Source organism: Euwallacea similis, chromosome 14 (assembly GCF_039881205.1).
Source record: "Euwallacea similis isolate ESF13 chromosome 14, ESF131.1, whole genome shotgun sequence".
In the NCBI taxonomy this organism is placed as follows: domain Eukaryota; kingdom Metazoa; phylum Arthropoda; class Insecta; order Coleoptera; family Curculionidae; genus Euwallacea; species Euwallacea similis.
This window is the reverse complement of record NC_089622.1, coordinates 2858693-2883341: the sequence shown is the minus strand read 5'-3', so window position 1 is coordinate 2883341 and position 24649 is coordinate 2858693. Positions and strand designations below refer to the sequence as shown.

Genomic DNA, 24649 nt, shown 5'->3' with positions numbered 1-24649 from the left:
CTCCATTTGGGAATCGAATTTAGGCCAAAACCTTGGATAAAATTGAATTTGTGCTAGATACCATCGCGATTTCAGCATAAAAACTTAAGTTATGTGCTTCTCAGAAACGTATCTTTAGGCGTACACATCTGGAAAAGGCACATGAAAATTTAATATAAGAACAAAACTTTTGTCCATTTAAATGCCCATTTGTGCCGCCCCATCCCCGTGCTCTCTTAGATCGACTGCCCTAAAGGTGAAATTCCTCAAAACACAATGAGCCCTCTCTAACAAACTTTCGTCTTAATTTGGGAACTTTGCCATTCTAGGGTGAATGAATACGGATTCTTTCAGTGCTTTATAGGGCACCCGGTCCCTTAACAACGGCGGGGCATTATTCTGAAAACTTCTTGCCTTAATTAATAGCAACGAAAACAATTTAAGGGTTAGACAAAGTTGAAAAAGTTTTCGAGTGTCATAATTAATAATAATCGTCGTCGTGATACTTAAATCTGCCGGAGATCCTATAGGAAGAAGAGGAGCAAATCCTGTACAATTCGTGTCAATCTACCCTTAATAATGAAGAAGTATCATTAACATTGACTAATGCCCACGAATTACTGGGACCCTTTTTCTTTCCTTTCGGAAACCCGAGTCGTTAATTATTATTTGTCTGGAAATAAACGATTGCGGAATGATTTGTTTTCTGGGGATTGAGTGAAGTAGTTTTGTGGTCTATGACGTGGTATTATTATAAATAAATGCAAGGAGCTCTAACACAAAAAAGCGATGTTTACCGAGCTCCTCTATGCCTATAGATTTCATCTTCCCGCCAAGCTGTCAATTCCTCTATATTTTCCAGATTTTTTCCTAACGTACATTGTTAAAGTTGATAATGTATTGTACTAAGTCATCGACCTAAGGCCCCACAAAACAGCAGATCTCACACTAAAGTAGGAAGCAAAAACCCAGGCAGACAACTTTACAGCACTCATGTGTATGCCCCGTAGCTGGCGGACGGAAGTTTGCTGATTTCGTATTTTATGCTGCCCTGTGCATTGGTACACTTTTTTGTATTTTGCACTGTGCTTTTGAATCAGATAAATAGTACAAAGTTTCCTTTTCAATGGAAGCTGGAACTGACTTTGTATGAGACAGAGGGAAATATTGAGCAAATTCCTTGTTGGAGTAAGGCATTTCTAGGTCGTTTGGTTGTTGGTAGCTGCTGGCAATTTGCGCGCGAAGAAATAAATCGGTTTGTAAATTCCCTGAAGAGGAATCAGACAGTTTACCTTTTGGCTTCAGTTTTACGACTCAACCAATTACTTTTTATACCGACCGCAAAATAAATGAGATTTTTAAATTACTAAGCGGTGGAAAACGAATACTTCCACCTTGGTCATCTATAAATCGTTTTCAGATATTAGCTTTGAAGCTTAATTTCGGTGTTTGTTTTAGTCTGGTTCTCGAAACCCAAAAAGAAATCCGTGTAATTGTTTATGCGAATATTTCTGATCGAAGGGGGTATTGAGGTTTTCCATAAAACTATAAAGTGCCCAGTCATCTCTACAATTTAAAAGCCGCAACGGGTAGATGTTGGGGTTTTTAACATTATTTCGCCATTTACTGCCATTTCTAAGCATGGACATGTACCTTTCAAGACTACAGTTCGTTACAGGGTAAAATGTTCAAAGCAGGTATATATCGTGTAAATTTTTCTTTCTCTTCTTCTGAAGTTTCCACTGCGCTTCTTTACAGCATACTTCATATGATTTTTTCATGTTTCTAATAATCTAGACGTTGTCAGATTCTTATCTATTTAACCTAATATTTTCCATAATAAATGGATGTTCAAGTCTCTCTGACATCAGTATTTCATTTTTCCTGTGCAAAATATCAGTTTTTGGATCCCTGAGGGGTTTTTCTCTACCGCGCTAGATGCACGGTACATTTTTTGGAATTCCGACTTCTCTTCCATTCATCAAATTTGCTACTTGTCTCACAGTGTCTCAGCAGACTTTTAGGATCACTAATCGTAGTGGTTTTCTAAATGACAGTTTAACTTGTCTCATTATACGGAAAATACGAGTATCGCTGGAGTGATACAAGTTATAAAAATTTAATTAACCAGAAAATTATCTGTATCGGCATTAGTTAGCTGCAGGCATTTCTTCCCTAACGCACTTAAATGGACTGGTCCTTCACCTTCTAAACCATTTGGAACCGCTATTTTCAGGCCACACTGCCTTATCCATTTCCACTAGCTACTGGTAATCGTGCGATTGAAAATGGGTTGAGCGTTATTGCCGAAATCTCAAAATTGGGTTTCCTATATGATCAGGCAAGAAAAATTAAATCATTGAAAACAAAGGATTACGGCAAGCAATGGTGAGTTCTTTCTATGCTCCTTCTACGACTTCTTTTTCCTCATTCAGCCTAATCCACGTAACAAAAAAATCAGGTTTTGTCATTCGATGTAGTAAAATTATACGTCAGAAATATACTTTTGGCTATTATTCGGAAAAGTACGATCTCTCATGTTAGCAATGTGCTTCAAAAAGAAAAGCAAAGCAAACTCAGAAGATTCCGCGAATGTAGAGTTTCTCGAACACGAGATTTCAGTATTAAAACATGCACGCTCTGTAGTTTGTTCTCGTTTAGCTCGATTTACTACTTACTTGGATCAAGATCAACAGGATAGTTTTCAGCTAGAAATTCGATGGAAAAGTGTTTATTGCGATTTTCCAGATTTTGATAGAATCGAGACCCGATTAGAGTTGTGATCTAATTTTTATAGGATTATTTCTTGAGCGAAATAATATTAATTTTTTCTTAGGATTTATTCGATCGGATCGGCTCAAACAGGAAAATAGCAATGTTGCGAGCTTCTCTAATGTAAATATAAATGCAACCGTTCCCAAACTACCGCATTGGGGTTATCCCTCGTTTTATGGCAATATTAAGAGTTAGTTAAGCTTTTTTGACAAATTTTTGCCGATGCCTTAGATGGATTGAAGAAGTCACAGCCGCAAATCACTCTGTAGCCTTAGAACTTTTGAAAAAAGACGCGAGAATAAAAGAGCCGTTATAACTCAGCTATAATAAAAATTTGAGACCAAGAGTTTTTGATTTAAAAAAAACTAGAAATATTGCCAAAATCACTTAAAAACAATTTTCGCTGAATGATTTGATTTTGCTAGGCCCTCACACACAGAAGCAGATTATTATAGAATCCTTTTATATGGGCATCTTGTTAATAAATGCAGAATCTGAAAGTGAAGCAGTAAAGGTTTATGATGAACTTATGGAAGTTCTTCCTCAGGCCAATTTTCATCTCCGTAAATGGCCATCCAATAACAAAATGCGACTGCGCAAAATACTTGAAAGAATATTATTAAGTACTTCATAAATATATCTTTTAACTAAAGTAAAATCACCAAAGGAACCATTCTATCTACTATATTACAGATATACGGCCCTCTGGGTGTTAAAGGTCCGGCTATAATAGCTAAAATTTTTATTCAGCACTTGCGGAGGCTTAAGGTTGACTTCGATAAAGAGCTTTCAGACGATCTAAAAGACGAGTAGCTTCAATTCACGAGTCAAATTTTAGGGTTGAATGAAATCTTAGTAGATCGTCAGGTTTTAAATAACACACCTGCATCAGTAGAATTTATCGGTTTTAGGGTTAGGTCGGAAAAGAAGTATGGAATATATATATGTTCCATAGACGCGGCAAGAATTAGAGACGTTAAGCTATTCAGTGCAAAATCTCTAATAACTCCGGCAAAGAAGCAATATCACGCTTTGAGTTGATAGCTTCTCATTTGGCGGTAAAGTTAATGGACGAAATTAAAAAACATTTTAGTAGTTACACCAAATAAAATTCTATATTTCGAATTCAACAATATTTTCATCCTGACTTAGACTCGAACCTTGCGATTTGAAGATGTTTGTAGCTAACAGGGTTTAATTAATTTTCAGCTGATGTTATTACGAGCGAACTCAACCCTAATGAGCTAGTGAACAACGATATGTGGTTTCACGATCCTCTTTCTATGAAAAGGAGCTGCATACTCAATTATGTGTCAGAAAGTTGAATGCAAGTTTCAAACAGAATGATTTGCTAAGTTTTCCAATTGGTCGAGTTCATAATTGAAGTCATCTTTTGTGTCTCTACATTCAAACTTAAAATTCAAGAAAAATTACTTTTTCACGCAATCATAGCAAATTCTGACGGCCTCATGGAATCTTTTTAGGTTTTTCATAAGCTTGTACAAAAAGGTACATTTTACAGGTATAAAATTACGTTGAATATTTTAAAAGCTTCAGAAAATATATATCAAGAATAGCAAGATTTTGAATTTGACTCTCTTTATAGATCTATGAGGTATTTTGAGGATAGGTGGGCAGTTCTCAAACACCGGTCTTAGTTCAGGTTAGTCCAAGTTGGTTGTCACCTTATCATACTTCTGTACAGACCCAAGGAGACGGTGCTAGTAATCTCATTTGAAACATTTATATGTAGAGCCTCACAATTTGATTAATCACAAAATCGCAATTTGGGCATATAAAACGGAGAAACTGTAAAAACCATTATTGCTTTCGCTTGAAATGCTTTCGAGTAAATCCAAATCCTGCAAAATTTTTGAAGAACTACTATCCCCAAAGTGAATCCCTGCTATTCATTTTCGAATTGTTGCGTAGATTACGTCGGCCCTATTTATGTTAAGGAGGGCTTGTTGCATAAGCGTAAATTGGTGAAAACTTATATTTGCATATTTGTCTTTCCCCTCGAGTGGTTCACTTAGAGTTCGTAAACGATCTGAAAACTCAACAGTTTCCTCAATCGCTTGAAGCGATTTTGCTCGAGACGCGGTAAACCCAGAAACGTAAACTCGGACAATGGCTTGAACTTTGTTGATGGCAAGAATCATTTTCGTGAATTATTTGATTTATATTGAGACAGATATTACATAAATTATAGTCTCCTTTACTCCATATTACTCTACAACCAAGAGAACATCACCAAAATGACCTAATCTTATGCACTTCTTAATCGAAAAAAAAATGTAAAATTACATAAACTACAGGGTGGAAAAGAAAAAGATGCAAACTGTACGTAGACTTCAGGAGATTCCAAACAAGTCAACATGGATTTCTCAAGCTTCCTTACATATTTCGAAATGGATATATCAAAATATTGATATTTTAGTATATGTATAATGTTTTTTTTTTATCAATCATTACAAAAATCCTAATTATCTTGGATAATTTCATCTGTCAGTTCGAATTTTTAACTTTTTGCTGGAAATAATATTCTTTGCTCGGAACAAGATAAAAGGAGATATTTTCATTCTTTATGGTATTTGACCTTCTAGGAATTTTCTAGAAACAGAAACCTTTTCTTCAGCCAAAGAGTGATTTCTTAAGGAATTTATGCCCTTTAATTAACCAAATTCCGAATCATTTACAGTGCTCGAATCGCTTTCCTCGAAACTGCCATTAATAATAACGACCCCACCCATTTCGTTCTTTATTTACGACCTCCTCGGAAAACGAAAAGAAATAACGAAAATAGAAAATAACGGAAGGGGGTCGTAAACATTGGAATTAGATTTCGTGAAACTAAGGGGTTGATGCATTGTCATGGATATTGCCACTTGACACAATTAGGTGACGGGGAGCTTTAAGACGGAGGGAGAGAAATATACAAGAATTATTCATCGTTAAAATGTCAAAACAAGAGTGTGTCATGCTCTAAGAAAATTAAGTAATTTTCTTGTGTGAAAAACCATAAATCAAAAACTAATAAAATCATTATCGCAGTAATAACAGCAATTTCCAAGGTTGAAGGTACTATATAATTCCCTTACAAAGACGTATAATTGGAACATAAAGTTTATTAACATTCAGCGATAGCAACAGTAAAAATCTGTCACTGAAATGGGCGCGCCCAGATAAGCAGTGAATAATGGCGGCTGGAAACGCGAAGTTTCTGTGTGTGTTTGTACATTTTATCGCAAAACTTTAACGAGGATGAAAACTTGGTTTCCCGTTTTTTATGTCTTGTCATTGTGAAGACAAGCTTCAAATTATAATCTGATATTGAAGGATTGTCCATGCAGCCAGCTAATAAAATGGCGTTAAATCCATTACATGTGATAGGCAATTTATACTGTTTAAGTGTTAATTCGTCCTACTAAAGAGTAATAGGGTCGTAAAGCATGTTAAAGGATAATGATAGGAAAAGTTGTCAGGAATATATTCACTACTTAAGGGAGGTAATGGGTGATCGAAGCGCAGTGTTAATATGTTAATTAATTGATTGACATTCAGAGAGATGAAGGTCACGAGTTTTAAAACACCATTTTTAATGATGAAGATCGAGAATTTTCAAATCGCCATTTATAATTTAATCTAAAACCTTATCGAATGGTGAGCAAGCATCTTTTTTTAACCAACAAATCATCCCTCTAGGGTAACACAATAGGAAAAACGCGTATATTTTCCACCGTATGACACAAGCACAATGGGCCTACGTAAGGACATAATTTTCTTACAAAAGGTAGGGCGAAGGGCTGGGTGAATGTGAAATCGGGGCACAACTATTTGGGTCTGCGGAGGGCTCTCTTTTACATATATCATATTAAATTAAATCTCAGTTTCCTTTCATTTTTTATGGCTGGTTTATTGGATGGGTGACCCCAAGGTTAGCGCTAGGTAAAAAGTTTCAATTTTTTCTCAGATTGCAAAAGCTCAAACAAAAGGAAGAATAATTACATTAATGATTCTGCCACATCACTTCCTGGCCATTCAATGCGCAGAAAAATTATAGTCATTCTAAAGCAGATCATTTAACAGGGCGAGTATCATGTAACGTTATCTCGGAATAATTTTATTTCAAATGGTATGACCACGAATGTTGTATGATTCGGACGATTTATAAAATTGGAAATTTTAACAGCCAGAGGCATTCATGACAAAATTGCATAAATAAACTCAATACTTTTTTGTCTGGCAATATTGATTGACATTTTAATGAAGGTTTTCGGTTTCATGGATATATAATAAAATGTGTAATAAAAAATTTCACTGCAATGCCAGTATATTTCGTGTAAAGGCTTCATTGAGACGAGATAAATTATTGGATAAATAGTGGGAGAAATTTCTTACTTGATTTTTACAGTGCTTCGGAATACTCAACATTCAAGGCTTTTTTGAAAAATGTGAGGAATTTTGAAGTGTTGTATTGACTTGGAATGGAATGTTATATTATACGAAAATTTGGGTATTACATATTTTAACTATTGTTTTGGAAAAAAATAATTCTGAAGAATATATAAATTCTTCAAAATTAATTTTTCACCTAAAAAATGCAGAATCTTGGAATACTCATTTGTGAAGAATTTTGAAACTTCCATGCCTGAATACTCCAAAGTCTTGAAATTCTCAGTTCTGGAGAATTTTTGACTCTCAGATATCTGCATTATACCGGATTCCAGAGTACCCAATTTTGAAGAACTTCCCTCAAGAACTTCATAAAATTCCTTTATTGAATATTGTTATATATGATTTTGGAATGCTCAGTTATGAAAAATATATCTTAACTAAATTATACATTGCCTTGGAATAGGTAATTCTGGAAGGATATGCTAAATATGAAACTGAAATTAGCATTGTCTAACAGTATATCCCATCCTAAAGGCTTTTAGAAATTTCATTAGAAATCCATTCTCTTGGAATAAGTACTTACCCAATTCAGCTGAACTTGAGATATTTCCGAAAGTTCTTACTTGAACTTATTATTTTATTCAATTGTTCAATTCTGAAAGATTTAGAAATGCGATTATTTGCAGATAGTTTTGATTTTCGTTTGAAGCGACTTACAGCTACTTCTAGATCATCTATGATCATGTGAAATGATGATGTTGATGATGATGAAACTAAAAAAAATCGCCTTATTGCTAAAAATTACTTAAACGTCATAGTATGTGCTTTTTACTCTGAGTGTGAACTAGAATTGTTGCGAGGTATATTACATGTAAACTACTTACAAGGATATTAAATCCTCAATAATTAGTAGGTATTAGGAAATTATAGGTGTAAATGCAACTATTAAAATGAAGATTACGTAATATTTTCATGTAGTCACCCCTTCTGATGGAAAAATGTACATATACCATAGATTTTCACGGTGTTGAAACTTACCCGCTAGTTTCCCATCTTCCCGAAAGGCAGAAAATGAATATTCGTGTTAAAACGAAACGGATGGGTACATAAAATATAATTTATTTAGCAGCTTTTGTGCCCGATGAATAAAGAAGAACAGGTTTTATATTAAAATGTATGTACCTAATGGTTTAAGGAGGCAATAAATAACAAGAATGGCCGTTTCTGACACTTAATTTATTTTCCTTTTTGGTGGCCATTGTTCACCGGTCTTTTGTGCGTTGTTAAGCAATTTTGAGAACCTTTCCTTATTTTTAAATTAAAATTGGAAATTTATTTCCACTTATTATGCATACTTTTTGTGTTCCAAATAGCACAGCCGCTGTCGCAATTTTCAATTAACTCGCCCATTTATTACGAGCCTTATTTCAAATACAAACATAAAATTTTGGAGTTTTGCATCAATTCATCAGGAGGTGAAAAACCACGACATTTGGTAACTCTAGAGATAAATACGCGCCAAACAGAAATACTAAATCAATCCGAGCTGACGCTTAGGTATCCACCGGATATGGGTTTGTTTACCCGGTATATTGAGGAATAGCCCAATTTAAGTTGCAGGATGGGCTGCCCTTAAAAGCTCCTGCAAATCCCCCGCTGCTTATCGCAGTTCGTGCTCAGCACTCTTAAATAGAGGACCGAATTGACTCGGAATCAATTTGCTGCATGCTGCTCTCGAGGAGAGATATACTTATGATATCTTCAAAGAAAATTATTTTCTGTAAACCATGGCCATTTCCAGTAATAAATTGTTGCCTTCGATCGAATTTACTGGACCACGCGAGGCTTCAGAAACTTATTTTCCAAAGGTTCTTTCCATCAGCGATGCACTGTCAAAGAAACGCGACAGAATAAAAGAATGGTGAAACGTTACTGCCTCCGGTTAAACAGACAAAAAACTTTTTAATAATTCGACGTGACAGCTGAGTTTGAGTGACGCTCCGTTCCCTTTGCACCCTTAGGGCAGGAATTGTACTTTATTTTATTGTTAAAGGGCCCTTAAGAACGAAATTTTCATGATTAATAGAAACCCTTTTTTATGGACAATAAAATTCCTTTTTAGTATTCAATTAAAATAATTTTAAATATCGGAAAGTGGTGATATTGGATGAAGGAAGAAGTTGCGGGAACAGCACAAGCAGGCAACTACTCTTTTTCAATTACGAATAATTTGATTCCCTTAAGCTCGATCATTTTTCGCTTCGCTGAATAACCCCGGTAGCTCGAAAAGATTCGCTCAACATTTTTACATTATGCCAGAAAACCACTAAAGTTATAGGTAGCTTGGATGGAGCAGGTGTCCAGATGCAGTTAAATGATTAAGCCGATTGGTGGGGTAGCTCAGCTACCGTACAGTAAACCAGTTCATTTTATTAAAAAGATGGAAGCTATTTTTAAAGGGTCTGTTAGATATGATTTTTAGGTTTATTTAGACGCTTGAACGTCCAATGCCACACTACGTTTTCAAATTAGCCCAGAGGGTCAGGGGGTCAGAACTACTAAGGAATGCTTTGACAATATGTCTTTCTTTGATTAAATGGTTATATTTGGTTGTTTTCTTGAGGAAATTAGCCACTCTCAGTCTTGCGTTGTGTGATTGAATTATGAACGTTTAGTCATTCGACGATTGGAACGGTCGGTGATCTAAACATGTCGGTTGTACTTGTTGGATAATTTTAGTAAATTAGTTGGACTTGCTTGGTACCTTCTGGAAGAGCTGAATACAAAAGTTAGACAATTGGTATAATAATTAGATGGCTAGAGAGGGCGATAACATGAAGGGATCGGTTGGACTCGACTTGAAAATTTTGTAAACCGGTTGGATATTGTTTAAATCTTGTATGTGACCGGTTGATAATCGACTGTTATTCACGTTCTAGCCTTAATATACAATTATAGCTTACTCAAAGTTATCACAAGCACTTTTTTCCCTCGTTTCTTTTTACATAAGAAAATGTGCCTTGAAAGCCAAGTTATACAAACTTATGTATGGGTGTTCTGTTATTTACAGTTTTTTCCCTTTTAATCACAAAACCACCCACTTAAGGCTAGTCCCGGTTAATTTAAAGTTTGAAAGGAAATGTTGGCCTTTTACTATAATCTTTTTTCTCACGAAGTCCTGCTTTACCCAAAGTCGTTTCAAAAGTTAGACCTCCTACCGCTTTGATGCAAATCTCAAAATGGCACTACTAGCTTTGTTTTAGAGATTCGCTTTAGGATAATAATCTTTATTAATCCAGAACTAAATAGACACATAACATTTCCCCCTTTGCTTTTTGGTGGGCACGTTTTACCCACTCTGAAATTGGAATTTATATGTGTACCTTATTAATTTCGCTCATTAAATTGAGGCTAATATTAAGGAGAAATTTAATAAAGGTAATGGGAATTCAGCGGAGCGTAAAATGTGTTTATTTTACTCGTAGGATAAGGGAGTGTGTGCGACGGTTTTTATTATGATTTAAACCTTATAATATATCCGTTCAGTAATTAGTGCCTCAGGGTAGGCAGGTTGAGTTATATGTTTGTAAAATTAATGCTTTCGGGTCGTTTCAAACAATAATTCGTTTTTGGGTAAACGCGCCGTTTATCGGAGATTTACCTATTCCGAACGTGTCTGGTTCATATCTCTGGAATAAGTTAAATTGCTTGCACCGATCGAGATAAGTTTTGGTTAAAAATTTATTAATCGCCAAGGGCTAAAGCAAATATCAATTAATTTATAGAATTCGCCCTATTGCAAGCATTTCATTTCGAGAAACTCAATTATGCATGGAATTATCCATTGCTATGAAAAAACCTACAACTTAGAAATTCCATTCTGGAAGAACTCGTAAAGGATGGAGTATTATTAAGCGCAATTTATCGTTGTAGTTCCCTTTATATTCGAAATGGAAAAGCAGAATTTTATCATTGAATATGTATCTTGAGGCTCAAAGTGCGCACTAAATTATAAAAATGGTCGCCATTAGGGAGTTTATTTATATTCCTTACCTACAGACCTTAGTTCACACACCACAATATACTCGCTAATTATAAAACTCCTAACCAACATCAATATATTAGTCTGCATTGCATCTGCATGTGACCATTGTTAATGCGCTAGTTAATAATTTGTCATCCATTACCCTTGACAGTCCCATCGATAAAACAGTTAATAACCACAGATAGTGGATTCGATCATAAATCATGAAAATCCTTCCTCCCATATCTGTTATAAATCTAAACGTAAATTCAGCTTAAAACTTTTGAAAATAATATGTTTAAAAACGAAATTGGTAAACTTTGCCATCTGAGATCTGAAAGAAGTAAATCCGTATCGCTGGAATCTGAAACAGCTCAATCATAAAGTTGCCTCAAAAGTTGCTCGATACGCTTTCCTTTCCAGAAATAAATTTATTTCATAAAACTTTCCTTTTCGAGGTCTTTGGGAAGAGGGAGAGGATTCATCTTCAATGGACGAATTCAATGCGCCAATAAGAATTAAGTGAGTTAGATGTTCGAAAATTGAATTAGGTTCAATGAGTTTATTTTCAGTAGAAAGAAACAAAGAAATTCTGTCTACATTACAGGAAATGCTGAAATATTAGTTGTGTCAGGATTCTTAATTAATAATTTCAATGAATGTTCCGTAAATACGGCCGAAAGTTCTTTAAGGCATTAACAGATTTGCTTCCAAATAAATAGGGACGTAACGAGGGGGATTTCAAAGGAACCGCATTTTTGAAAAAATTGTGATTTTAAATTAACGAGTGTTTTACAAAGAAAAAGTTTTGTGTTTCATTCTGCTTTATGCCAACACACAAGTTTCTGTCACATCGCAGGTTTTTCTTTGTTTCGATTGTAACACTCAACGAACGTATGAATTTAATACGTGCATGAATAAATATACTGATTTTTTAATAAAAAACATTTTTGTTGAAAAACCGTATAGGTGTCAAATTTACTTCATTGTTTTGCAAAACTCTATAGGATTTCAAACAATTGGATGTAAAAAATGAAAATGTAATGCGATTTACAATCAGTAGGGGGAAATTACGTTGTATTGTGTAAACGCTATCCAATCAGTTTTCAACAGATCAAGCCAGTTTATGAAATTATACACAGTGAGTTAAGTAACTTATACTTTTGCATACAATAAAAAAAAACTTGTTTTATAGCGAGTCTGCGCTAGAGCCGCGTATTGGTAAAAGCGTCTTTTATGAGATACAGACTCTTTAAAGTTTCACAGTTCTGTAATATTCGTCTCACTGCAGTTTACGGTTACTGAGATCTTTGGTTCAAATTTTGAATATGAGTTACGTTTTATGCCGACACGTCATGAATATATTAATATCTGCAAAGTGATTTTTCTGAGCGAATTTTTTTCTATTGATCACACAGCGTTTATTTTTTAACCCGAAAATCCACTTTGTTTAGTCCATTTAGTATTCGGAAAATGCATATCGTTGAATCTATGATGAAAAGGAGTCCCCTAGGGAGCAAAAGTTCCGCCTTCCCTAGAGAATGTTTTATTCCGAAAGCACGTCGTGAAAAAAAGGCTATGAATTTAGTTGCCTCTTCTAGGTTTCCTTTACCTTTATATCGTATCGTACCTTTGTATCGTAATTCTATTACTAGTATAGATAAGTGGTTGAAGTAATATAGTAAGAAGGAGATAATAAGAAGTAACATAATCTGTTTCAGTCCACTGATTAACTATTATTTTCTTTATTTTCAGGAACAGAAGTACGACGAGATGTAACCGGCAGCAATAAGTCTCCAACTATGGATGTTCGATGGTCCGACTTGTTCCGCCTCGCTTTTATCCTCTCTTCTTTCCACTCCACGTCCACACTCAAACAAGGTGGGTAATAAGACCGTTTTTATCCCGTTAATTATTGTCATTTGGGGTTTTCACCATTCAACAGGAGAAACCTTTTACTTCGGGGAGAATTAGTCAAAAAAATTGAAATAAAATAGAAAATTTCGATGTTACGAATCTGGTTTTTCTGGACCAATATGTTATACAGGGTGATTCGCATCGCAGTGGACTAAGGCCGTGTAGAGGACTTCAATAAAATCAATTTTTCATGTGCAATTTTCATCGCGTGCTTAGGGTTGCGGCGATATTGGCCTCAAAAAATATCTTAAAAAATAAAAATGTTCTGTATTTTAATCACACCTTAACATAGAACAACCAAATTATGAAAATCAATTTATTTCATTGACATCTTTGGTTGGTAGAAGTTTAAAGTGGCTGGCAGCTCAAGAGTGGGTGGCTTAGGAGTGGGCCACCCTTAAAATTTTATGAATTTATTTAAGCTTAATTTAGTTTACAATTAGTACAAAAAAATACATCCTTATACGTCTTGTGGTGCCAATTCTTAACCTTTCTTATAAATTATCCGCCTAAAATGCGCTCCTTTATTTCGTATGTTCACTACATAAACTAGCCTTCAAGTATTCATCTTGGGTCAAGAGAACCCATTTTCCGAGCTCTCCGTTCAACACTGGCAAATGTTTGACGACTTAGAATAATATGATTAGGAAATCTCTTCGGTATTCCTCTACACTTCTGACGTAATTACCCTCGGAAACCCCCAACACTAGGAGCATATCAACTTGTTCATTAAATGAAAATTTTCCATTCCTTTTTACGTCCATCGATCTTTCTATTTAATCGGTTTTGACCCGTTTCACAAAATCCCGGGATTTTTAACGAAAAATTGAGAAGAATAAAAAAGTATAAAATTGAGTTTGTCATAGAACTGGTACACCTTAATTGTAAATTAAATTGGGGTTCAAATCGATAAGAAAATTTCAAGGGTCCACCTCTAAGTCACCCTTTCCTAGGGTGCACATTATTTCAAGTTTGTGCTAACGAAAGGTGTCAATCGAAGAAAAATATTTTCAAAATTTGCTTGTTCTGTATTAAGGTATCGCTGAAGTGTAGAGTTTTATCGAATTTGCTAAAACATTTTCTGCGGTCAACATTTCAGCAACCGTAGATATGAGAAACAAGTTTTATATGAAAAGTAGACTTATTTTGAGGTTCTCTACGCACACCTATTCTGTGTCCATTGCTTGCCAGGCACCTTGTATACATATACAAACTCCGTTTGAATTACCAAGTCACAAAATAATATCCATGATAATTTCAAGCCCAAAGACACGTATGTTACACGGTCGTGTTTGGAATATAATTAGTGAGGCCTCCGTAGAAAAGGCAGGAGCAGCAAGAGAAATCCATTTGCCTATGAATGTCTTATGGAGATGCTGTATCCATAATTAATTACCAAGCAGACACGAAACCATCGTTAATTTCTATTTTGGAGAACAATCTATTTTCATCGTATTAATCCACCTTTTCGGGTTGCGAACGCTATGGTTTGAGGAATTCGCTAGTTCCCTTTCTTTTGTGCTCGGCATTGAGTAATGAAGTGTTTGTTTTTGGAGTTTTAAACCGCCAGATTTCGGATAATGGATCCAGCGACCGGTATTGTGGTCTATATGTTAAATTAGTTTCCTGTGTAAGTGATTGTTTCTCAATGCATTACTTGATTGAGCGTTTTAATGTAAAATATCCATAGAAAATAATTCCAGTGTGTGTGCACGAAAAACAGCTATTCAACATCAAAGGGGTTTAAGAGACAAATAACACTTAAAATATTTCGACATTTTGTTTGTGATTTTTCAGTCTTAGATCGTCGTAATCTTGGGAATTTGTACAATAAATGGCCTTAACAGCACACTAGGTTGTGATTACCGCTTTAGTATCCCCTGAGATTAACATTTCCAACTCCTAATTTAACACAGTAGATAGGAAAGCGTATGTAATATTTTCTGGTAAAATAGTCTGGAAGAAAGTAATTTTGTCCCTTTTTTTCGGCCCAGAGAGAAAGACTGAATTGTCGAAATCTTGAAAATCCATACGCTGGACTTTTTGACGAACCAATGGAGCAGCAGAGTCCAGATTAGTCGTCTCGATGAATTATATACATCTCGAATTTTCTTCTATGCTTAATATAGAGGTTTTGGTAATTAGCAGAGTTAGAAAGTTGGTTAAATTCGCGCAAATATTTGTAATTTTAGAGAAGCAATTTCCTCAAACTGCATTTTCGGGGTTCCAAGAGTTCAGTTAAGGTATCGTGCTTCAATATAATATAGGATCCATGTAAGGTGATTAAAGCGAAAAGCAGCACCTCTAAATTACCTAAATTTTCCTGAAAATGTCCTCAAGGAGGTACTCACCTATATTTTGCTACCTTTCGAACTTTGATCGCCGATATTGTAATGAGTTACAATGTAAGAGCGAATAAGATCTGAGGTCCACAGCAACGGAAAAGAGCGGAAACAATTAAAAGGAATTTCAAAGTTCCGTTTACGATGGCTTATCTATGCAGCCCGGCGATAATTGATTTTAGTTCATTCTTGAGGGTATTTGCTCCACGGATTCTTGAGATATTAGGACCATGGTAATTTATATCTAAATTAATAGGTGGCTAGTCAATTTGCGCCGCAGGAATTTAAGACAGCCACTACTTACAAGAGGAAAGATTGGTGTTCTAGAGGCTCTCTTAAATCCTTTTGTGTCTTACAAAGTGTCATCACCAATTTTGCCCTCGCTAGAGGCTCTCGTTCACATCCAACTGATCACTCTTTCCTATGAACTAATCCAAAACATTCTTAACCGAGGATAAAAGCCTGTCGACAACCGGCAAACTTTTTTTTCATAGACTTGAGATTGCTCGTTTCGTGATTAATTGTTTCAACATGATTTCTTGCAGGCTTCCCTCGGATTAGAGTTCGTGGGGCCAATTTTTTATATTCGGCGACTTATCCAATCAATCTGTTATCGTCCAATAAATCTGTCCGTCCATTTGAGCCTCGTCGCTCGCGTTAAGCCTCTGTTTTCAGACGTGCAAAGCCCGCAGGGTAAAACACCCGCTTGTCCAGGGTCGATGAAATCACGTGTGCGGATTAAGCTCCTATCCGATTATTGTACTGTACACTTTCTTTGATACACTTTTCACTCTGTTTTAGATTGAAATGACATCACCCTGCAATCTCGGCACATATTTATTTTCAGGGTTCCAGGGAAATGCGAGCAGCAATGTCGATTTCCAGCATTGACTTTGTCACTCTGTCAAAGCAAATATTCATCCTATCTGTGGATTTGCGGATCGGTTCGTTTCGGTTTATGGCTTCGAATGATTTAAAGGCAGGTCCCCAATGTGTGGTTGGAAATACGCTTGTCACTCCCACGAGACGCTCGTCCCATCGGAGATACGGCTACATTCAGTGAAATTAATGAATTATGAGCTGGTCTACTTTTTGCCTTTCAATGTTAGAGCGTGTATTTTTAATGAGACTGCCCGCAAACGCTTAGGAAACAAATGACTTGTAATATGCGCTCGATTAGCTTTTGTGTCCCTGAAGGGTCGAGCTCAGTCCCCCCGTCTTGAAGTGAGTGCACTGTACTTGACGTGCCGGTAAAATATGATGCTTATACTATTATTCCTAGTTTATTGTATATCTTTTGACAAGTCGAGTTCCATTTATTACCGAGCTCTTCTGATTCTTTTGTAATGAGAAATTAATCTGCCCCGTCTAGCCGGCAAAACCGCACATTTTCGAACCAAAAACCGAGGGTGGCACAAATGTACCCAAACATTAATAACTCGGCACAAAGTTGGAATTGCATGCCTGCATCGTTCATTTCGCTTTCATTAAACCAAAATTTAGCTCTCGCCCGTTTTGCTTATGTTGCTAACACAATAAGCTAAAAATCCTCATAAATTTATCAATCAGTCCACACCCCGTAACAACACTTGCCACGGCTTTAAAACATCCTTTGGATTATAAAAATTTCCATATTAAAAGTACCATTTCTGATTCCGCCACAATCTTTAAGTGTTCGCTTTACATATGCACGAAGGGGACTTATAGATCTCATCCACTTAGACGGAAAATTCCGAGGGGTGTCGGGTCTCGAGGGGATGAAGAAAAATACCTTTAACAGCCGCCCGTTTCCTATAAAACGTATTTTTGGAATTGCTTTCTTTACATTTTAAAGCCTGTTTAGTTTAGGGGTTTACGTGTTATTGTTTATAGAAACTTTTAAATATCAATCGGGTGTGCCAGTGACGCAACGTCGCAGCGGAGCTTAAATATGAGTATTACAAGGGGCTCCCGCAAGGGGCGAGTGTAATGTCCGGTCAAATATTAACCCCAGGGGCCGGACAATGTTATAATCCCTAGTTTTAATGGGGAAAGGTTTAAATCACAGCTTTTGTAGGGCGTCGCTGTGTGTACGCCATTTAAAATTTACTACGCCGTAATGATCTGGAAAGGAGTATTTTGTGCTTTAGGCGTAGGCAATTAACCGAGCTATTTACTTCTCTACGTTCCCATTTTTTTCCCACACATTTAGTTAATTTCTGCATAAATAGGGAAAAACTACAGTTTTTGTATTGACGTATACAACGCGACATAAGTTCACATGTATAGGAAAAGCTAACAGTGCGCATCTGGCCGCAGAGACAAAGCCTGACGGTTTTGATGAATATGGACTGACAATGTTGCTTAATAGGCATTACGAATGTCCATTATGCGGTGCAGTCTCATTGTTTGCGACGGACGTGGGATATATAGGCGACACGCCATTTTTTCTGGCATTTGGGGGAGGCTTAATGGTCAGATACGTGCTTGGCAATTTGTTATAAAAAATCAGACAAAATTGATGGGTGTAAGTGGAACCTGAAAATTCAGACTCAATTCATCGCCCCTATTGAAAATATGGTTAATTCCATAGGGGTGCTGCATAATCTTCCAAATTCTATTATAGAATTAAGCATCCAATATCAGTTATCCGCTTAAGTTGTCGTGATATTTTAAAAATCTTTTACGGAAATATCCGCTTATCTTGTATATTGATGTTTGATATCAAACCGTATATTTACATATCGCAGATATACAATGATTTAAATTTTTTTATTGGAGGTAGGTACTTTTTATTTTATTTTCATCGACGTTCTTGATGTTTGTGTAGATTTTCAGTAGACCAGATATTTTCGTTGTGACGAATGAATATGCCTGAGTTGGTAAACTTACAGTCATCCGTGAATATTTTATTGGAAAGGAAACGGGGACTTATCCAAGGTCGATATACCATCATAATCAGTCGATTTGAGGGGAATATCCCGTTTTAAACTTACGAATCATTCTCAAAATGCCCTTAAAATTTTATTTTCTCTTTCTGTGAAGTTTTCTTTCGTCACTATCTACTGTGGTGAGTGGGGAGGATCGTACTAAACTTCAGGAGCGTATTGAATACGAAAAATAAATTGAAAAAAACTCAAATGTTGTTATTCGATTTTTATTTGTTTACAGTTTATAAATTTCATAAAATAACATTTTGGTTATCATAGTTTTCCGTTAATAAATGTTCAAAAATGCCGCCATTGACTTCTAAACATTTTCTATTTCGTCTATGAAGAGCATTCGTTGCGCTGCTGATTGTTTCATGTCTTTCTTTAGTATTAATTGTAGCATTTCTAGTGCGTTAAATTAGTGCATATCAAGTGTCAACTTTTATTCTGTACACCTCATTTTTAAACTGGCCCCACAAACAATAGTTTAATGGTGTGAGGTCTGGCGATCTTGGAGGCCAGCTAATAAGACCGCGCATCGTAATCGCACAGATTGTTGAAAACTCAGATAAATATGTTTTTAGAAGAATGTCTTTGATATGGAAATGTTTGATGATATTCTTTAGCAGCAGCTCTAGCATTCTCGTTACAAAAATCATAAATAAACACCATGTTTGCATATTGTAAATTTGAATAAATATTTGGCATTTTGTAACATATTAATTGAACACTAAAATAAACGTCGAATCAGTGTCAATATTACTAATAATAAATTTTATCGTAAAAAGAACGCTAATTTAAAAAAATATTTATGCTATAATTTGCAAACAAATGAAAATCGGATAACATTTGATTTATTTATATTTATTTTTCATATACAATACGCTCCTGAAGATTGGCACGATCCTCTCGACTCACCCAGTATATCATCCTATAATTTTCGACACGCAACTTCGTCATTTCCATTGTATTTTCTGCAGAAAATGTCTCAAATTGCAAATCTAAGTCCCTTGATCCCTAATCCCCCCCCCCCCCCCCCCCCTCCCCGATCCTTGTTAACCAGTTCGTGAGTTCTCTTCTCAAGATTAACATTTCTGTCTTTGTGTCTCAAAGTATGTATAAAGAAAAATAAGAAACGGGAAATACATTGTGAACCCCAAACATCAACATCCCCTGAGGGTAGTTTTAGGCCTCTGTATCACTCCCAGTTACGGTTTTTAGATTTTCAGCACTGTCTCAAGTTTCATAAAATAAAACTGCCATGGGCAATTTTAAACCTCAGCAGACATTTTAAGGATGTAAGAGATTTTTGCATAAGCGAACGAGAACTTGGTGAACTAGAATTTAATATTTCATTATCTTTTTATTTGAATGTATTTATTTTAGAGTTATTTGATCAAGCTGAATTAAATTGAGCATCTCCAACTGATTGTAATCTGACCCAAGTTTTCACCTGCGTAATCTGAACTACTCTAAGCAACCTGCATTGACCTCGATAATCGCCTGATGATATCCAGTTTATTTAACGTTTAACTGAAACTTTTATCAGTATTTTGATAGCTTTAGTCAGTGCACTCAGACCCCAAATTCCGGTTGGCAAGAGCACTATATAAAAGAGGGGCCTCCGGGTCTCTAGTGGGCAATATTTGATTGTCGTCCCCGATGGGGCTCGTTTATATTCCTGCTACGTAACAAGCTTATCCTAGGTCAAAGTCGTCCCGGCAAATGTCTTAGTCATGCAACTACTTTGCGATTTAAATGAGGAAACCACCAAAGAACTTCTTTTTGTGTGAATTGATTCCATTTTTTTAAAATGCCACGTCAGACCCTTTTTTCTTCATGAATTCACAAAGTTTATAAACATTTCAGAGCTGAATAGAAATTTTGTATCGCAGTAACCCCTAGTTTCTTCATGCAAGCAGATATTAAACTGCGTTTTGTCTTAAATTATAATTTTGAAACAGAAATTTGGGTTACCTGTGCTATAAGAAACTTAGTTTGTGGTTTCCATAGCTACAAGGATAAATCGTCGTTTTCTAAATGTAAAAACTTTTTATATACTTTACTTTTGTCCCTTAAAAATCCGCGAGAAGCTATCTACTCTCTTAGCTCATGGCAGTTCATTAACTTCTAATTTTTATATATAAAAGAGTTTTATTTGAGCCAGAAGAAATAAGGAAGAAATTTGTAGTTTCCCAAATTCAAAAACAAAAATTTTATATCCCCCATTTTCTCCTCAAAAAGTCCTCAAGATACTGCCCTAGTTGGCGAGTGCATAACAATCCATTAAACTGTAACTTTTAAACATTTTGGCGTATTTAAGCTCTAGAAAAGTAAATGGTGTGGCTTGGATATAATAATTTTAATGAATTCCGCCAAAAAACACGGCTTTTCTAAATGAAATTCAATTTATGGCAGATTTGTTTGCCCGTAACAACAAACAAGCCACCTTGCTCCTTAAGTTTTAGAATTTAGCAATCTCGACTTACGAACTATTTAAATTTCCGAGATTCAGATTTTCTTGCAATTTCCAATTTTTCCAGTCTGCTTAAATATGACTTCCATATTTTCACTAAGTTTTAAGTTTGTCGGGTACCGAGAATCATTATTCAACACAACTTTTAAAGAGTAGAACGTCAGTTTTTACTAGTTTTAGATAGTCGACATATATGGAATTCATGAAGTAATAATTTGGCTCAAAAATTAGATAAAATGCATAGTCTTCAGCTATAGCAGCCCACAGGACACGAGCTTGTAATATCTCGTTAAGTTTCTGACATGCAGCGGCTCTATGTATGTTGAGATGATATTTCATACTAGAAATTGGATTTTAACCGGTTTATGTTTCTTTGAACTTTTTTTAGACATTTTCTCAGTTTCTCTTGCAGACGTGCTTCATAATTTTTAAATCCACTGCGGCTAGTAATCCTTATTTTTCTCAAACAAAGGATGGTCCTGCTTCTTCATCCCCACACGTTTTCCATCTAGACCACGCGAGCGGAAGGGCGAAATGAAACTTCGCACCATTATTTCCCTTTAGGGCAGCATTAGGTCCTTTGCGTCACTCTCAACAGCGCTTTTCACATTTTTCGTCATTGTTCCAGAATAACGAAGCGACTTCGCCCCTGGCTTTTAGAAGTTTTTACTTGACGTTTTCCCATTATAGATGGAGTGATATAAACTTTTAAATTACTAGTATGAGCGGCAATAAATTGGCCCTTCTTTGTACGTACGTATAGTATTTTAAGAGGAGAAATCAAGTTAGGAACACATATTTTCCATGTACTGGTAAAATGCTCAGGACAAATTGGCAATGTTAACAGTGTTTTCTAAATTTAAGTGGACTGCGTTGTTATCAGCCAAAGCAGGTTTTATGTGCAACTACATAAAACGCAACTAAGTGGACAAAGAATTTTTTGCTTCAACTAATTCGCACATCTACTTTTATAGCTCTATAAAGTGCCTTTCGAGATGGAGCTGAAAGGAAGTTACTCCCAGAGGGATACGTTGTGCAATTAGGATGCCGTGGAAGGGGTTGAGATAAGAATTGCCTGGAGAAAGACATTGTCAGATTGAGAATTAATAAAAATAATCCTTGCGCAATCTCTCAAAGGACATTTTCTCTCACGAGGCTTATTATCTAATGTGCGAAGTTTGAGCTAATGAGCAAGAATGAAGGAAAAATACGTTTAATCTCGACCAAATGCATTGAGCGTTTTTAGGGCTTTGTACTATTTCTATCGGAGAAATAGAAAAAAAATGGAAAATGGAAAGTCGTCATTTTCTCTGTTAGGGTAAAACGGGCTTTAAAGATTAAGTGTTAAAGACCTTCATGAGCTCTACTACAAACGCTACATTACTTTTTGCCTCATGGCTAATAATAAAACGGCTATAACACCTTGAATACGAAGTGGCTCCAGTAACCCCAAATTGTCGCCCACTTAGAAATAATTTAAATATGTTGTTATGTCGTGTCCTCACATTAAACTAATAGAAAAATATTATGAGCGTAGTGTTACTGCTTCTTTCTTTAATTTTCAGATTAAATTTAATGATTTTCCCCCACTTTTTGGAAATATTGTATATCCAAGCCGAGAAATAAATGACCATGCAAATGAAGTGCAATAATAATGCATCCATTCTGGCCACATACACCGTTCTATGGATACCCTATTTTTCAATCCGCAGAAAAATATGTCCATTTCCGTGAAACATCCATTATTATTCCAATTTTAGGGGTTACGAAAAGCAATGGGCCTTGCAAATCATGCAAAATTATGTGCGTAGCATTCTCATATATCCTACGACTTATTCATTTTTGGAGGAATTTCAAAGTAATCATTTTAAATTTCAGTTTCTGAAATTTGAAGAGTCAAAAGGGATGTTTCTTAGCTTGCTGGAGGCACCTGTTAAGGATTTTCGAAAAACCTATAATTTTCGACACGCAATTTCGTGATTTTCATGATATTTCCTGAAGAAAATTACTCAAATTGCAAATCCAAGTCCTTGATCTTTGCTAATCACTTTGTGAATTCTCTTCAAAATTATATAACATTTGCGTCTTTGTGTCTCAAAATATGTATAAAGCAAAATAAGAAACAAGAAATACATTGTGAATTAAAAAACACAGGAATATTAATAATATATTATTAATCCCAGGTGTCTAACGTCAAGGTTCTCGAATATTTTGAATAGTCCTTACAAAATTTCAGGATTATACTAAAGTAAAAATATAATATGAGGAATAAGCTCTCTAGAAGTGAAAAAAAAATTCATTTCTATCAGAATTATCCGGAATTTAAAAAACATCCGTAAAAACGTCGAAACCCAAAAAATTTAGAATAATTTTGCACATTCCAAATTCCTATAGCTAGAGTACGGAAACCATTTGAAAAATCCAAAAAAAATCCCTTGCTTTATCTAACAATTTTGATTCACTTACTTTTGAAAGGCCCCGCTCAAAAGTTTGGATATTCTAGAAAGCGTCCCTGATAACGTTGCCTTTTGTGAAAATGCAGTAAAGAGACTAAATAAGTGTTATTCAGTGTTTAGTAAGCATGGTCCATGCTTACTGAACAACAGTCGGCTCGGAACACATCCGCCTCTACTAACTAAAATAAATGCACTTTCCTGATTTTGCGCTTCTTTGATAATGGTTCCTTGGTGACGATGCAAGCCCTTAGTAAAGAGCAAAGGTTTTTCTCAGCTAGTTTTAACTGAAAATAAGTTGCCATTCCACCGCTCGGACAATCCCTACTTGTTTGTGAGGAGTTATTTCCAAATAGAATAGGAGAAAAGATTAGGAATTTTATTATCAGAATGCCGAAGAAAAGTCCTGTAATGATTGCGATATACAAACTTACCTCTGAGGAATTAGAAAAAAATCGAATTGCTACCTATGAACTTGGTGCGGAGGGGAAGCGGTTAGCTGCCTTGTAAGTTTTTTTAAGGAGAATTTAACAGTAGCGGCAATCCAATCGGAGGAATAATAGCAATTCAATTTTTCCGAAAACTTGCCAAAGAAGAGCCAAAACCGATTTTTTGCTGTTCATGCGGAATTGGGCCGTACAGAGAAACGACATTCTTACAAAAAGAGGCGTATTGCTCGTCACCAGAAATGCTGAAAGGTAGAAAATATTTTCCACAGTTCTCGAGAAACTGAATAACCGAAAGGAATATGGAAGGGGGTAAGATAAGCTTTCCCGTAAGAGTCTTTCTCAAGGGAAATCTTATCTATGTTGTAAGACTGAGAATAAAAAAATAACCCTTTTCACAAAGCTCTCAAGGGCAACTCGCCCCCAGGTGACTTATTCTCTAATGCGCAAAGTTTGAACTAATAGGCTGATATACTCGGAAAACTTGTTTATAACTGGGCTAAATACAACAACGTGTTTCCTAAATCATCAAAACTTGCTAATTAGTTAGGCTGCATGACAAGGCTCGGAATATTAGGGGATGAAAACCACCTTGTGGGTCTCAAAAAACTGGTATCTCGCAACAAACATGTGGAATATACATATTAAATCTGCCAAAAAGTAATTTAAATTCGGTACGGTGTACACAGTACAGAGGTAGATAACAATGCAGTCCCACTTACATAGCTAATTAGATCGCCACTCTATCTTTGGACCCATGGGACAGGTTATCTGCAGCACCATCGGGAAAGTCACTTTATGGGGCTATAAAATGGCGGCCATAAAGTACCTTAGGTAAAAACTCAAATTGGTCTGGTTACACGAGTGTCCGGGTTAATGGCTATGCATATTTTAGCTCTGGAATTAATATGGAATTTTTGGTTTTATTTC

The 24649-nt window shown here is 35.7% G+C and overlaps 1 protein-coding gene across 2 annotated transcripts in view; it reads left to right on the top strand.

Moving 5' to 3' along the window:
- aus (argus) overlaps window positions 1–24649 on the top strand; it is a 112306-nt gene that overhangs the window by 54572 nt on the left and 33085 nt on the right. For both annotated transcript variants that reach the window (XM_066396998.1, XM_066396999.1), the window contains exon 2: window positions 12932–13057. In XM_066396998.1, coding sequence (XP_066253095.1) covers window positions 12979–13057 — 79 coding nt within the window. In that variant the 5' untranslated portion in view covers window positions 12932–12978. The remainder of the gene's footprint in view (window positions 1–12931; window positions 13058–24649) is intronic.